The 15401-nt window shown below is 37.2% G+C and overlaps 1 protein-coding gene across 1 annotated transcript; it reads right to left on the reverse strand.

Moving 5' to 3' along the window:
• Positions 1–3276: 3276 nt before the first annotated feature.
• On the reverse strand, positions 3277–3861 carry LOC122096335 (tRNA-specific adenosine deaminase 2-like). Its single transcript, XM_042666888.1, has one exon. The coding sequence runs from the start codon at positions 3859–3861 to the stop codon at positions 3277–3279; it is 585 nt and encodes a 194-aa protein (XP_042522822.1).
• Between the last annotated feature and the right edge of the window lie 11540 nt (positions 3862–15401).

Raw genomic sequence — 15401 nt, forward strand, 5'->3', positions numbered from 1 at the left:
GATATTGCTCCAGCCTTTAACATTGAAAATGTGTTTGTTTTTATGGGCAGGAGATGTGACTCCTGAAGGCAGCAGATAGAAGGATCTTGTTTTTTAATCCAATTAGACAGTCCGTGTTGCTTAATTGGAGAGTTAAGTCCGTTAATGTTAAGAGATAGGACTGAGAGGTAATTGGGATTTCCTGCCATGTTATCCACCTTCTTGGGGGCTGCAAAAACTGTGTCGCATCTGTGGCGGCTGCTGGCAAGAGCTCAGATCTCTCTATTTGCCTTGATTTTCCTTAGCTGGCCTAACTCTCTGTCCTGTGATGGCACACTTGGTGTGATTCTCTGGCTTAGGACTGTTCACTGGAACTCTAAAAGTGCTTTCTATGGGAGAGCTTGTTTAGCCTCCAGCTTCTCCTCTGCCATCTTCCCCCCCACCTCCTTGGCTTAACTTGTTCAATAGCAGCATTTTCTCTTTATACCTATATAATTTTCAAGTAACAAATTTTGAGAATTTTTAGTTTTCAGTTTTTCGTATCTCCTTTCTATCCCTCCCTTTCTCTCATCCTATCCTTTTCTTCTCTCAAGATCATCTATAAACTTACATAATTTTTAAGTGTTTCATATTTTTGCTTTTTCCATTTTTTCTTGTTTTTTTGTAAATTGTGAGAATGCATACAGAGGAGTTAAAATTACATGGGCAAGGTAATGAATACCTTTCTTATCAAGAATTGTTGCCTCCTCTTTGTTTCCCCTTCTATCCCTTGCCATACTCCACCATCCTCCTACCCGAACTTCCCCCCACCACCCACCAAAGTTGTAAAGTTCTTTTGTTGACATAATGACTTGTACATCTCTTTGTTGCAATGGGTCCACCTGTATCCCTAGTTAAATGATTTTTTTCCCCTTCAACTCTACAAATCATACCAACATCAAATACAGTGAAAGCACAGGTTATACCGTAGGGAAGGGACATACAAAGAAACATAGAAATCATCTTATAAATATGATAGAAACAATTGCATGAAAGGAAAAAAAAACTTTTGAATACTTATCTTGGGGTTCATTCCCCTAACGTTAATTTATCTGATCTTTTCTGCTTGACTCAGACATATACTAGTTGTTGCAAATAAGGGAGACCATGGGACCTATTTTACCTTGGGCCTGGCTTACTTCACTTAATATAATTTTTTCCAAGTCTTTCCCTTTCTGAACAAATGGGGCAATGTCCTTCTTTCTGATGGAGGCATAGAATTCCATTGTGTATATATACCACATTTTCTTTATCCATTTATCTACTGAGGGACATCTGGGTTGGTTCCCTATTTTAGCTATGGTAAATAATGCTGCAATAAACATAGTCGTGCCGGTAGCTATAGTGTAGTCTTGGAGTTTTACTGTGGTCTTGTGTTTTTCGTGTCTCCTTTCTATCCCTCCCTTCTTCTCATCCTATCCTTTTCTTCTCTCAATATCATCTATAAACTTACATAATTTTTAAGTATTTATCTTTTTTTTTCATGGCACTAACATTTAATGAGAAGACAAATGTTAGAGTAGTTAAAATTGAAGGTGCATGCATCATTGTTGTAGATTTGAAACCATGCATATCCTTCCTCATAAAATGTCTCAAATGCCGTTAAAAACACCACATGCAAAACCAAGCAATTATAAGTCCTTCGAAGCATGTAACTGTGATTAGCTGCTATTCTCAGCAATATAAAAATACTTCCACCACAATTTCATTCCAGTCTGTAAAGTAATTCAAAACAAACAAGTTGGAGACATCGCTCAAATGGCAGAAGCAACAAATACAGATGCTTTGTATCAAGGAAATGAATCCACTGAAGAAATGAACCCATCTGAGGAGCGGTCCTCTGGGGCCTGGCACTAGGCTTCTGGTGGAACGCTGAGGCCCCCTTCTGGGAAGAGACGTATACTGCAGCTGGGGTAGCTCTGCCAAACGTCAGGACACTTCTTGCACCCAGTAACACTGAAAGTTTTGTTGTGGATATTCTTTCCTGTGCAGTTTCAAATTTTAGGTATTAAATTTAACAATTATAACCTGTATTTTCAAATGAGGAACAGCTGATTTCTGATTAAATGTATCATGCTACTTAATTTTGCAACTGGCATTCACACCAGTGGGCATTCTTCTTCACCTTGTTCCTTTTTAATTTCGCTGTAACTTTTTGCTTTGACAGTGTCTTGTTGAACTCCCTCTGCCTTCCAAGTGATGGGGTTACAGATGTGTATCACTATGACCAACTGTTGTTGGAACTCTTCACCCTCCAGTATATAACTACATTTTTTTCATCCATCCTTGTGAGAATATAATCTTGCTGAGGCAGAAGACCCTGTTTTGGTTCAGGGAACCAAAGAACTGTCTTATTTATGTTATTGTCCTTTAATGCTTTGCCCCTTAAAAACAGAAATATCTTAAGATTCTATTATAGCAACATGGTACAATTTTTAAATGACCTTTAGGCACTTGTTTAAAAACATTTTTTCTATGTATTTAATAAAATCAATAGATTTCACAATCACATGTATACAGTGTATACAAATAATATACAATGTAGAAAAAAGCCAGACTTGCCCAGCACTGGTGGCTAACACCTGTAATCCTAGCAACTAAAAAATGCTGAGATCTGAGGGTCACAGTTTGAAGCCAGGCTGGGGGGGAAAAGTCCGTGAGACTCATCTGCAATTAACCAACATAAAGCTAGGACTGGAGGTGTGACCCAAGTTTGAGCAAAAAAGCCAGAGAGTAACAACATGTTGAGTTCAAGCCCTAAAGCCAACACACACACAAACACACTCACACTCACGCAGCCAATACACTGGGAGACCACAACAGCTATAAAGAATGAAAATCCAACTCCACCTCCAAAAACCCAGTTGTAAAGGACACACGTGACCATGGCTTTCTATTCCAAATGAGTGCAGGTGATGGGGTGTGGATGGACACTGAAATCCCAGCCTGCACTCAGCTGGAATGGATTGAAGCTGTGGCTTAAAGACATGTACTGTTTGCTAATTCCTAAAACCTCAAACTTTAGTTTTTCCCCCCCTTCATAAAAATGTTCTTTCAGCTGTGGAGAAGCTAATAGTTGTTTACAATTGTCAGCCTTTTAAGAAGCACTAATTTGTTCCCTTAAGAGTGCAAATGTTATTCTCCGTCTTCCCGGAGAATAACAAACAACACATAATATATGCTCCCTCCATGCCAGCAGCTTTTCAGGCTGGGGATTCTATCCAGGTCACCATGGGGCTTTCGTCTTTTATTACAAGTTCAGGATTTCTGAAATTCCTTCTTCCGAAATTTTGATTTTGGTGCATAAGGATTTTCTTGCTTGTAGAAGGCCTTTAACAGTTCCACAGCTTCCTCAGCCCGATATCCAGGGATGCACTGAAATGGTTTTCCCGTATTTGGTAAGTCAGCAGAGGCAACATTTAGAACGGAGCCACAGCCACCAAATCGTTCATTCTGACAGCCGTAGACGACCAGCGGGATTTTCATCAGGCCGAGAGCAGCTGCACACATAATGCAGGGTTCCACAGTGACATACAACACGGTACGTTCAAACACAGCAGAAGGACTCTGGCCATTTCGTTGACACCAATCTAGGACTTGATCAATGGCCACCATTTCTGCATGTCGAGTAGCATTTTTGGTTTGATTCACTTCATTTCTTCCCTTCCCCACGATTTCATTGTTGTAGAACCTAAGACAGCCAACAGGTACTTCGGTATTTTCAAGGGCGTTGTTGGCCATGTGCATCGCTCCCTCCATCCACCGTGCCGTCTCCAGGGCCAAAGACATGGCGGTCGAGACGCCCGGGGCTGGCATGGACGCGGCCAACGCCTCCGCCTCCATCCAGCCGGGTTAACGCACAGCTCTGACCCGCGGGCCTTCCGGGCCGGGAACCAAGTATTTATCTTTTTAAATTTAAATTTTTGTTTTTCTATATTTTCTGTTTTTTTTTTTTTCTTAATGTCTCTCCTATCATTCTGTCCAATCCATTTCCCTCTCTGAGATTAGGCCTTGGTTAAATTCACTCTCATCTTACCTCGCCACCACCCTATAATTCTATTTTTCCCCACATTTCTCCCTACATCTAATAATTTCTGGTTTGCCAATTTTTTTCTTTGCTATTCTTATCCCATTAATCCATAGTTGTTTGATGTTGAATAGATTGTATCTGTTGAACTAGATTGTGTCTATAGCCTTTTGACTGTGCAACTACCAAACTTTGGTTGATGCTTGCCTTAAAATTATGTTCTAGCACAAAATTAGTGTTACTTTCATACCAAATGAGCAGAAAAAGCCAGAAAAACAGAAGAAAAATGGCAAGTCCAGGTATCTGGACTCCCACTCATGATAAACAGTTGACAGAATAGTTAGTGAATAATCCAGAGGACAGTTCCCAAAAATCTGTACAAACAATACTGGTAAAAATGGTGAATGAAAAGATTGAAAACCTGCAAAGGACTCAGTGTGAGCATGATAGGGAGAGAGAGAGGCAAACCAAAGATTAATACTGGAATCTCGTGAAGTGCAGAAACTACTCAAAGATTGGTACAGGAAGTGCATGAGCAGATTTAGAACAGTCAAAGAGCAATACAGGAATTGCATAAGCAGGCTGACAACAATCAAAGAGAAACACAGCAATTGCATGAGGAGGAGGATAACAGAAAAAGAGAAACACAGGTATTGTGTAAGCAGGTTGAGAACAGTCAAAGAGAACTTCAGGAATTGCATGAACATGAGGAAGCTAATCAAAGAGTAATACAGCAATTGTGAGAGTGGAATGAGAATACACAAAGATCAAGAGAGACATTAATGGAATCCATAAAGAGACAGCTGAAAGAATTCAGGGAGACCACAAATGGAATCCTGAATAGAGCCTGGCAGAGGGAATGGGCAACAAAGGAAACCATAAACAATCAACTAAGTCATTTGAGAATAAACACTGAACACCAAATTAAGGAAGTATAGAAGTTCATAAAAGATCTAAAAGAAAGCTCTAACAAAGAATTTGAAGCCATTAAAGCCGACCAACTAGAAGGAAAAGAAATTAAAAACAAAGTAGAAAGTCATGACAGTAGGTTAAACCATGCAGAAGATAGAATCTTGGAGATTAAAGACAGCCTTGATATTATAGAGAAATAACATACTACTATCCAAGACAAATCCAAGGAATATGGGATAGATCTATTCAACATTTGGAAGACACCATCAGTAGGTCTAATATGAGGATAATGTTTGTAAAGGAGCACCTAGAAACAGAAGTTAATGGTCGAGAACATTTGTTTTACAGGATCCTAGCAGAGAACTTCCCAAACATGCAAAAAGTTAGGATTATTCAGATAGAAGAAGCTTTTAGAACCCAAAATATACCAGACCAGAACAGGACATGGCAATGTCGCATTATAATCTGCACAGTATCAATTCAGACCAAGGAAAAGATCCATAAAACTGTCAAGTAGAAAAGATCAATCACCTATAAGAGGAAATCAATTAGAGTCCCCTCAGATTTGTCAGCAGAGAGAATTAAAGCAAGAAGAGCCTGGAATGATGTATGCCATGCCCTAAAGACAAACAATTATCAATCAAGAATACTCTACCCAGCTACACTCTCCTTCATAATCGAAGGTCAAAGAAAAACCTTCCATACCAAAGACAATCTGAAACAATGTATTTCCCAAGAAGTAGCCCTACAAAAGCTACTTAAATATGTCCTACAAATAGAAAACCAACAAGATCACAATAAAGGCCAAGAAACAGCACCCAAACTGAGAATCCAAGAACCATAGGAAGAACCCAGTTGCCGCAGCCCCCAGAAGGTGGATAACATGGCAGGAACTCCCAAACACCTCTCAGTCCTAACGCTCAACATTAATGGACTTAACTCTCCAATTAAGCCATGTAAAAAGGTTAGTTGGATTAAAAAGCAAGATCCTTTTATCTGCTGCCTTCAGGAGTCACACCTTTCCCATGAAAACAAACATATTTTGAAAGTGAAAGGCTGTAACAAATCTACCAAGCAAATAGCCCCCATAAACAAGTGAGAGCTTCTATCCTAATATCAGATAAAATATACTTCAAATTAAAATTAGTGAAAAGAGATAAAGAATGTCGTTTTATACTAATTAAGGGATTTCCCATTTAGGAGGATATTACAAATCTAAATATTTATTCTCCAAACAAAAGACCACCCAGATTTATCCAAGAAACACTACTTTCCCTCAAAGCTCACATAGATCCAAAGACATTAATTGTAGGGGACTTTAACACACCACTATCCACACTAGATAGATTAACTCGGCAAAAACTCAACAGAGAAACCGCAGATCTAAACACCTGCATGGATCAATTAAATTTAACAGATATCTACCAAATATTTCACTCAGTAGCATCAGATACATGTTTTCCTCATCAGCTCACAGAAAATTTTACAAAATATACACCATTTGAGGTCACAAATCAAACTTGTCCAAATTCAGAAACATTATAGTTTTAAATTGCCTTCTCTCAGACCACAAGGGAATAAAATTAGAACTCAACACCAAAATGCACCAAAAAGTCCTGTGACAAATAGAGGCTGAACAACACACTGTTGAAACACCAGTGGGTCATGGAAGAGCATAGAAAGGAAATTCAAATATTCATGATATTCACCAAAAATGAGGGGCTGGGAAGGTGGCTCAGTGGTAGAGCGCTTGCCTTGCATGCGTGAGGCCCTGGGTACGATTCCCCAACACCACATAAGCAAAAAGAAAAAAAAAGCCAGAAGTGGGGCTATGGCTCAAGTGGTAGATCGCTAGCCTTGAGCTGAAGAGCTGAGGGACAGCGCTCAGACCCAGAGTTCAGGCCCCACGACAGGACTTAAAAAAAGCCAAAAAACAAAAAATAAAAATGAACACACAAATTACTTGCTCCTCTTGGACACGGCAAAGGCAGTATTCAGAGTGTTTTATAGCTCTTAATTACTAAATCAATAAATTGGAGAGATCTGGAACCAACAATTTAGTGAGATATCTGAACCTCCTTGACAAAGAGCAGCAAGATAAATCCCAATTCAGTAGATGGAAAGAAATAATTAAAATTACATCAGAAATAAACGAATTAGAATCCAAAATAAAAACATAGAAAGAATCAACAAAACAAGAGTTTGTTCTCCAAAAAATTAAAAAAATTTATAGATTCTTAGCAAATCTTATCAAAAAAACAAGAGAACACACCCAAATAAATAAACTCAGAGATGAGAATGGAAACAGCATCCCAGAAAAAACCAAGATTCAGAAGATTAAAAGGAATACTTCTCAAACCTTTATGCTAATAAGTTTGAGAACTTGGCAGAAATAGATCTTTTCCTAGCAATTATTGACATGCCAAACATCAACCAAGATGAGTTAAACCATTTTAACTGGCCCATATTAAGCATTGAAATAGAAACAGCAATGAGACCTCCCATCTCAGAAAAGCCCCGGACCAGATAGGATTTACAGCGGAATTCTACATGGCATTCAAAGCAGAGCTCACATCAACATTCCTCCAACTCTTCAATGAAATTGTAAGAGAAAGTTCACTACAAAAATCATTCTTTGAAGCCATCATAGCCCTCATCCAAAAACCAGGCAGGGACTCATCATAGAAAGAGAACTATGGACTCATTTCTTTGATGACCATTGATGCAAAACTTCTCAACAAAATTTTGAGCAGTTGACATCAAAAATTCATCCAAAATATCATACACCACGATCAAACAGGATTCATTTCAGGGATGCAAATATTGATCAATATACACAAGTCAATTAATATAACTCATTACATCAACAAATGGCAAGGATAACCACATAGTTATTTCAATAGATGCAGAATAAGCATTTGACAAATCCAACAAATCCTTTATGATGAAGGTTCTGGAAAAATTAGGAATCCAGGGAACATTCCTCAATACAATAAAGGCTGTATATGACAAACCTACAGCCAGCATTATAATTAATGGTGAAAAACTAAAGCCATTTCCTCTTAACTCAGGAACATTACAAGGATGTCCACTCACTACACTTCTCTTAAATTTAGTATTAGAATGTCTATCTACAACAATAAGATATGATGCAAACATAAAAGGGAGAGGCTGGAAAGGTGGCTTTTTGGTACAGTGATTGCCTAACATTCTTGAGGCCCTGTGTTTGATTCCTCAGCACCACATAGGCAAAAAGAAAAAAGCTGGCAGTGGCACAATGGCTCAAGTGGTAGAGGGCTAGCCTTGAGCTGAAGAGCTGAGGGACAGTTCCCAGGCCCATTGTTCAGGCCGTATGACTGGACCCCCCCAAAAAAAAACATAAAAGAGATCCAAATAGGGAAAGATGAAGTAAAATTCTCCCTCTTTGCAGACCACATGATTTTCTATTTAAAGAATCCCATGACTCCACTCCCAAATTACTGAAGCTGATTCAAAACTGTTGCAAAGCAGCAGGATATAAAATTAACCCTCAATAATCAATGGCTTTTCTGTATGACCACAATGAGGAAAGCGTTGGTGAAATCATGAAGGCAACTCCATTCATAATAGCGCCACCAAAAATACATTATCTAGGAATTAACCGAAGAAGTGAAGGACCTTTATTATGAAAATTTAAAAACCTGAAAAAGGAAATCAAAACAGAACTTAGAAAGTGGATAAACCTCCCATGGTTCTGGACTGGATGGATCACAATCGTGAAAACGGCAATACATCCCAAGGTGATCTACAAATTCTATGCAATACTAATCAATATTCCAACCTCATTTTTCAAGGAAATAGAAGAGACAATCCAAAAATTCATATGAAACAGTAAAAGACAACAAATAGCGAAAATGATCCTTAGCAGAAAGAACAGTGCTGGAGTAATATCAATACCAAAATTCTAACTCAACTACAATGCTATAGTAATCAAAACAGCTTGGGACTGGCAAATGAAAAGACCTCAGGACCAATGGAATAGAATTTAAAACCCAGAAATGAACACACAGATCTATAGCCCCCTAATGTTCGATAAGGGAGTTAAAAAAAATAGAATGGAAGAAAGACAACCTCTTCAGTAAATGGCGCTGGAAAAATTGGTTAATCACTTGTAGTAAACTAAAGCTAGATCCTTATATATCACCCTGCACCAGAATCAACTCCAAATGGATCAAAGACCACGGAGTTAAAGCAGACTGCCTGAAAACATTACCGGGTAGAATAGGAGATACCCTAAGTCTCCTTGGCACAGGCCATAAAATTTTCTTAATAGAGACCCAGAAACACAACAAATTAAAGAAAAGTTGGACAAATGAGATTGTGCCACGCCTACTCCAGTGGAGTCTGCTTAGCATGGGAAACCATCTTTCAGACCTGAGAAAGGGGCTTCAGAGACCTATCTCTGAGTATTGGGACTTCACCGAAGTCTACCTCAGAGAATGGGGCTTTACAGAGACCTATCTCCGAGTTTTGGGACTTCACTGAAGTCTACCTCGGAGAATAGGGCTTCTAAGAGGCCTACTCCTGGAAAGGCTGGCAAACTCCTGGGAAAGATGTGTTTCTGCCTTTCTTTTCCTCATAAGAGTGCCTATTAATTTTTTACTGCTTCTACTGCTCTTTGTACTTACTCATTGTCAACATTCCTTTATTCAAAGCTCTCTCTTAAGAGTGTTGATAACTCCAATATCTTATGAGTGTCTTAAAAAATGTGACTAACTCACCAGAGTTAAGTGCTACCCTGAAACCCCTCTTATGGAGGCTAGTGGACAAGTTATAAGTAATTATAAAAGTATTGGGGGTTTCACGAAGTCACTTCAGCAGAAGGAATTGTTTGTAAGGAACTTACAAGAAGCTCTAGGCTCAGCTAGAGCAGAAAGAATGTAGGGCAATTGCTGAGATAACTATTTAGGAGAAAGAATTTCCTGCTACTCTCTTTTATTTACTAAGAGACTTGCTAGATCTAGGTCTCCTTGAGGTTTACTATTAAAGAAGAAACAGGAAAGATCTTATGGGAAAGTTAAGGCCTCTATAAAGATAGGTAATGGTTAATTGGTGACAAACATCGTAATCGTTGTATTTCTTAGAGATAAGCCGGAAACAAGTGACTATCAGGTGACCAGCTGGTGACCACCCAAAAATGAAGCCATGCAGCAAGATTGTGTAGCCTTTTGCCCTTTCTCATGGAGACTTTTGCTATAAAAGTTTGTTATCCTCTGCATTAAATCACACTCAGCATCCACTCCTATTGTGTGTGAGTTGTCTGTTTGCCATCTCCCCATCCTATACCAGGTTCCTCCCCTAGGTGTCCTCCGTCTTCCCGACAGAGCCCGGTCCCCGGCAGGATTGCATGAAATTGCACAGCTTCTGCATGGCAAAGGACATAGCTAGGAACATCAATAGAAAGCCCATGGATTGGGAGATGATCTTCACTAGCCATACAACGGACAAAATATACCTGGAACTCAAAAAAATTAAATCCCCCAAAAACAAATCCTCAAAGAAACAACTGCCCAATAAATAATGAACTAAGGTCTTAAAGAGAAACTTCTCTGAAGAGGAAAGAAGGATGGCCAATAGACACATGACGAAACGTACAACCTCCCTAGCCATAAAAGAAATGCAAATCAAAACAACATTGAAATACCACCTCATCTGATTTAGAATGGTTATAATCATGAATTCTAATAACAACAGATGCTCGAGGGGATGTGGACAGTAGGGAACCTTACCGCATTGTTGGTGGGAGTGTAAACTTGTTCAACCACTTTGGAAAGCAGTATGGAGTTTTCTCAAATGACTCCACATATAACTCCCCTATGTCCCAGCAATCTCACTTTTGGGCATTTACCCAAATGATCACAAACAAAGGTATCAGCACAATTATGTTTATTGCAGCATTATTTACCAAAGCTAAGATACGGAACCAACCCATATGCCCCTCAGTATATGAATGGATGAAGAAAATATTGTATATATACACAATGGAATTTTATGCCTCTATCAGAAAGAATGACATTGCCCCATTTGTTAGGAAATGGAAAGACTTGGAAAAAGTTATATTAAGTGAAGTAAGCCAAGCCCAAAGAAAGATAGGTCTCATGGTTTCCCTTATTTGCAATAACTAATGTACTTCTGAGACAAGCAGAAACGGTCAGATAAATTGATGTTACACAAAATGAAACCCAAAATAAGGATTTAAATGTTTTTTTTTCTTTCTTGCAATTGTTTCTAACATATGTATAAGATATTCCTTTGTTGCTTTGTATGTCCTTCCCTCAGGACACAACCCCTGCTTTCACTGTATTTGATGTTGTTTTAATTTGTGATGTGGAGAGAAAAAATAGATTGTTTAAATATGGATACAGGTGGACCCATTGCAACAATGAGATGACAAGACTTTATGTAGAAAAACGAAATGTACAACTTGCCTGGGGGGGAATATGGGAGGGGATGGGAAGGAGAAACAAGAGGAGGCAACAACGTTTGATAAGAAATTTACTCATTCCCTTGTCCATGTAATTGTAACCGTTCTGTAAGGTATTTTCACAACTGAGATAAAAAAGAGGCAAAAAATCACCTCTACGGTTTTCTATGAAAATACAGCATAATACAATCTGTTCCTCAAGGAAATTAAACAGTAACTGGCAATATTGTCAATTTCATAAATGATATAAGAAGACTGAAGAACAAATTTCAAATCAAACTGGGTGATATAAAATTTTCTTTGCCCCTGTAAACAACCTTTCAATTCTATCTATATCTTGTTCCCAAAATGGTTCATATTTTATTCTAATCATATTTTTAATTAACTTTAATTAGTTGAATGGGATTTGCTATTTGATAAAGCAGTTTATGAATAGTGTTTAGTGAGGTTTTTTTTTGTTCTTTTTCTCTCCTGAGGTTTGATCTCTTATTCTGGGTGCTGTCCCTGAGCTCTTTTGGATGAATGCTTGAACTCAACCACTTGAGGCACAGCAGCACTTTCATAATTTTCTGAGATTTAATTGGAGATAACACTTTCACAGACTTTCCTGCCAGGGCTGGCTTCAAACCTCAATCCTCAGCCTCCTGTGCATCTAGGACAAAAGGTGTGAGCTGCTAGTGCCCAGCTTAATACAATGCATCTTTTTATTTTGGGCTAGTTCTGGGGCTTGAACTCAGGGCCTTGACAATGTACTTGAGCTTCTTTTCCTCATGCTAGCACTCTATTACTTGTGTCATAGTGCCAATTCCAGCTTTTTTTGTTTATGTAGTACTGAAGAATCAAACAAAGGGCTTCATACATACAAGACAAACAGTCTACCACTAAGCCACATTTCATGGCTAATACAATGCACCTTGAGGTCCATTATCCCTTATTCATCTCAATCCTTTCTCATCCCTAAATTTACATAAACTTGCAATGTCATATATAGTCACTCAGAGGATATGCCACTGATCATATTTTCTTGATAGTCTTATTCACCAACATACTAAACTTATCCATTACAGAATTCTGTGATTTTAAATTCTTAATTATCACTTAGATTCACCCACTACTATTCTAAAATTTTTCCTAAGGTTAATGCAAATGTAATCTGTAATTCTTCGATAAAGTACATTCATAGAATGTCAAAGAGTTGGAATATGAACGTCACCTTCCGTTCTAGAATATTTTATTATCACTGCCCTCTCAAAATACTCCAATATTTATTAGTAGTCACTTCCTGTCATCATTTCAACCTACCATCCACGTGACTAACCATTACTTCATAGTCTACCACTACAGATGTGCCAATATAAAAAAGCTCATATAATTAGAAAATGTAGTCTATTTTATCCATTTCTCCCATGCAATATTAGTGTTTCCCAAGTAAGTAAGTCCATGTAAATTTTTCTCATTGATAGAGCATATTGTTTTGTATGCATATGTATAATTGTATAACGTCCTCAATGCGCATTTCAATATTTTATTATATGTTATTGTAAAAGGTTTTGTACATGTGTCTCATTGGACATAAGTTGAAATATATTTTGTATATAAAATTATGATTGAAAATGCTGGACCATAGGGGCAACTCTATATGTAATATCTTAATGATTGCCAATATGTTTATCAAACTGACTATATCACTTTAAGTGTGAAGCACCAAGGTATAAGGATTCCAATTTCTACATACTGGTTGTGCAGGGCTATCTTATTTTTGCTTGTATTTCCACTAATCACTACATGTATGCAATGTCTAGGTATGATATGATCTTTCCATATGTTCTTTGGTTGTTGTTATATTATTACAGAGATATGTATTTGGAGTTTTTGATAACTTATTCAGGAAGATTAGTTTTTAATTGGCATTAATATTTATAAATATATTACATTTTCTAAAAACAGCTGACCAGCACTCTTTGATTCATTGACAAATGACTATAAACTGGAATATATTTCTCTTTCCAATATTAAAGGTGTTAGTGTAAAATTGTTACGTTTGTAGAACTCAGTGGGTCTGTAAGGCACCTGATTAAGTCCATATAATTACTTTCAAGGAATATTAATAAGGAGTAAAACCAAACATTTGTGGAATTACAGCCTCTTTAATAAATGGTGATAGGTTAGACAGTATTGGGAAGAATAAAAAATGAACATTGACTTAAACATAACAATTTATTCAAATATTAACTTCAAGCAGGATTAATACATGGCATATAAAACAAAAAGAGTCATGTAAATGTAAAGCAAAGGAAGATGTCTTGACAATTTTGGAGATGAAGCATTCTTAACTTAGGCATTAAACTTATGGGAAAGCAAAATTTGATATAGTAGAACTCAATGAAAGTGTAAAAAATTTGTCTGTGAAAGCTCATATACAAGTAGTGAAAAGAAGTTGGGAGCAGAGGGCTCATGTATATCATCCTAGCTACATAGGAGGCTGTGATTTGAGTATTGCTGTTTGAAGCCAGCCCACAAAATAAAGTCCCTGAGAATCATATCTCTGATTAATCAGCAAAAAAGCAGAAGTAAAGAATGACTCAAAGGGTAATTTTTTAACAAACTGCAACAAATCTCAATGACCCTGAGTTCAAGCCCCAAGAACACACATACATGTACAATTAATAGTAGTAATACTAATAGTGATGATAATGATGATGATGAGGAGGAGGAGGAGGAGGATGACGATGAGGATGAAGGGTACTCCTCATCAAGGATAAAATATTTGCAAATCCTATACCTGAAGAATGCCTCAAATCGAGACTCTACATAGAACTCTCAAAACCTAATGTTAAAAACATCAATTAGACACCAGCATAATATATCTTGTAAAAAATAAGCACAAGAAAAACATCATCAGTCATCAAATAAATGCACATTAAAACTAAAATGACCTCATAAAACATGGATGCGAATTACTTCACATAATACAATAATGACAATACTAAATGCTATCAAGAAACAGAGAAACTGGATGCTGGCAGGAATGTCAAATGGGAAATCCACTTCTGAAAAGATTTCTACAGCTTCCTAGAATATGAAATTTGCAACTAACAACAGCATAGCATACGAATTGAGATCTTCAGGCTTTGTCTCATAGACATAAAACATAACATTCACCCAAAGGCTAAAACACAGAGGATTATAGCAGCATTATTTCCTCAGTCAAAGAAATGGAAATAAATTCAGGCTTTCTTCAGGTGAATGGGAAACGAATTGTGCTACATTCTATAATGACAGAGCCAAAAGGCAACTCGAGTGAATACAATAAAATATTAAGGCATACAAAAAACTGGGAATAATCTATCATATATTTGAAGGCAATCTTAAAAGCTTATTTATTGCATGATCTACAAGTCAGAGAAACAAAATGAGTTGGTTTCCAGGATGACAGAGTTGGGGATGGGTCAAAGAGAAGTAGTGGGTTTAATTATAAAAAGGAATCATGAGACAGACACATTTTTTGTAAAGAAACATATCTGTAAATATGGTATATTCATATCGAGTTGATAAAATTATATTGGATTTAATATGTGCACAAAATATTTAAAACTACTGAAGTCTGCATAAGGTACTTGTGAAATATTAATGTCCTACTTGTGATGTCATACTATAAAAATTTAAAGAAACTGGGAAAAGTATTCAAGGGACATCTCTGTGTTCTTCGAATAACATCATAAAACCTCAATAAAACTTAATGATATCTATAAAACAGAAGTCAATGTTGAATGTTTACAATGAAAAATAGTCTGGGTCCAAGCTTGAGGTGAAATATACCTTGCTATTTAGAAAGCAGAGATTTAGAAAGCTGATATCAGGGACAGTTTCGAAAAAAAAAATCGTGAGAAATTACAAAACCAAAGTAAGCTAAATATAATATAATATTCTTATTATCTCACATTTGTGGAAGCCATAGGTAAAAGATCATTGCTCAAAGGA

This window comes from Dipodomys spectabilis, unplaced genomic scaffold (assembly GCF_019054845.1).
Source record: "Dipodomys spectabilis isolate Male_0828 unplaced genomic scaffold, ASM1905484v1 ptg000368l, whole genome shotgun sequence".
Lineage (NCBI taxonomy): Eukaryota > Metazoa > Chordata > Mammalia > Rodentia > Heteromyidae > Dipodomys > Dipodomys spectabilis.

Excerpts from the sequence above, each read along its gene's own strand:
- LOC122096335 (XM_042666888.1), bottom strand. The coding sequence starts at position 3,861 with ATGGAGGCGGAGGCGTTGGCCGCGTCCATGCCAGCCCCGGGCGTCTCG.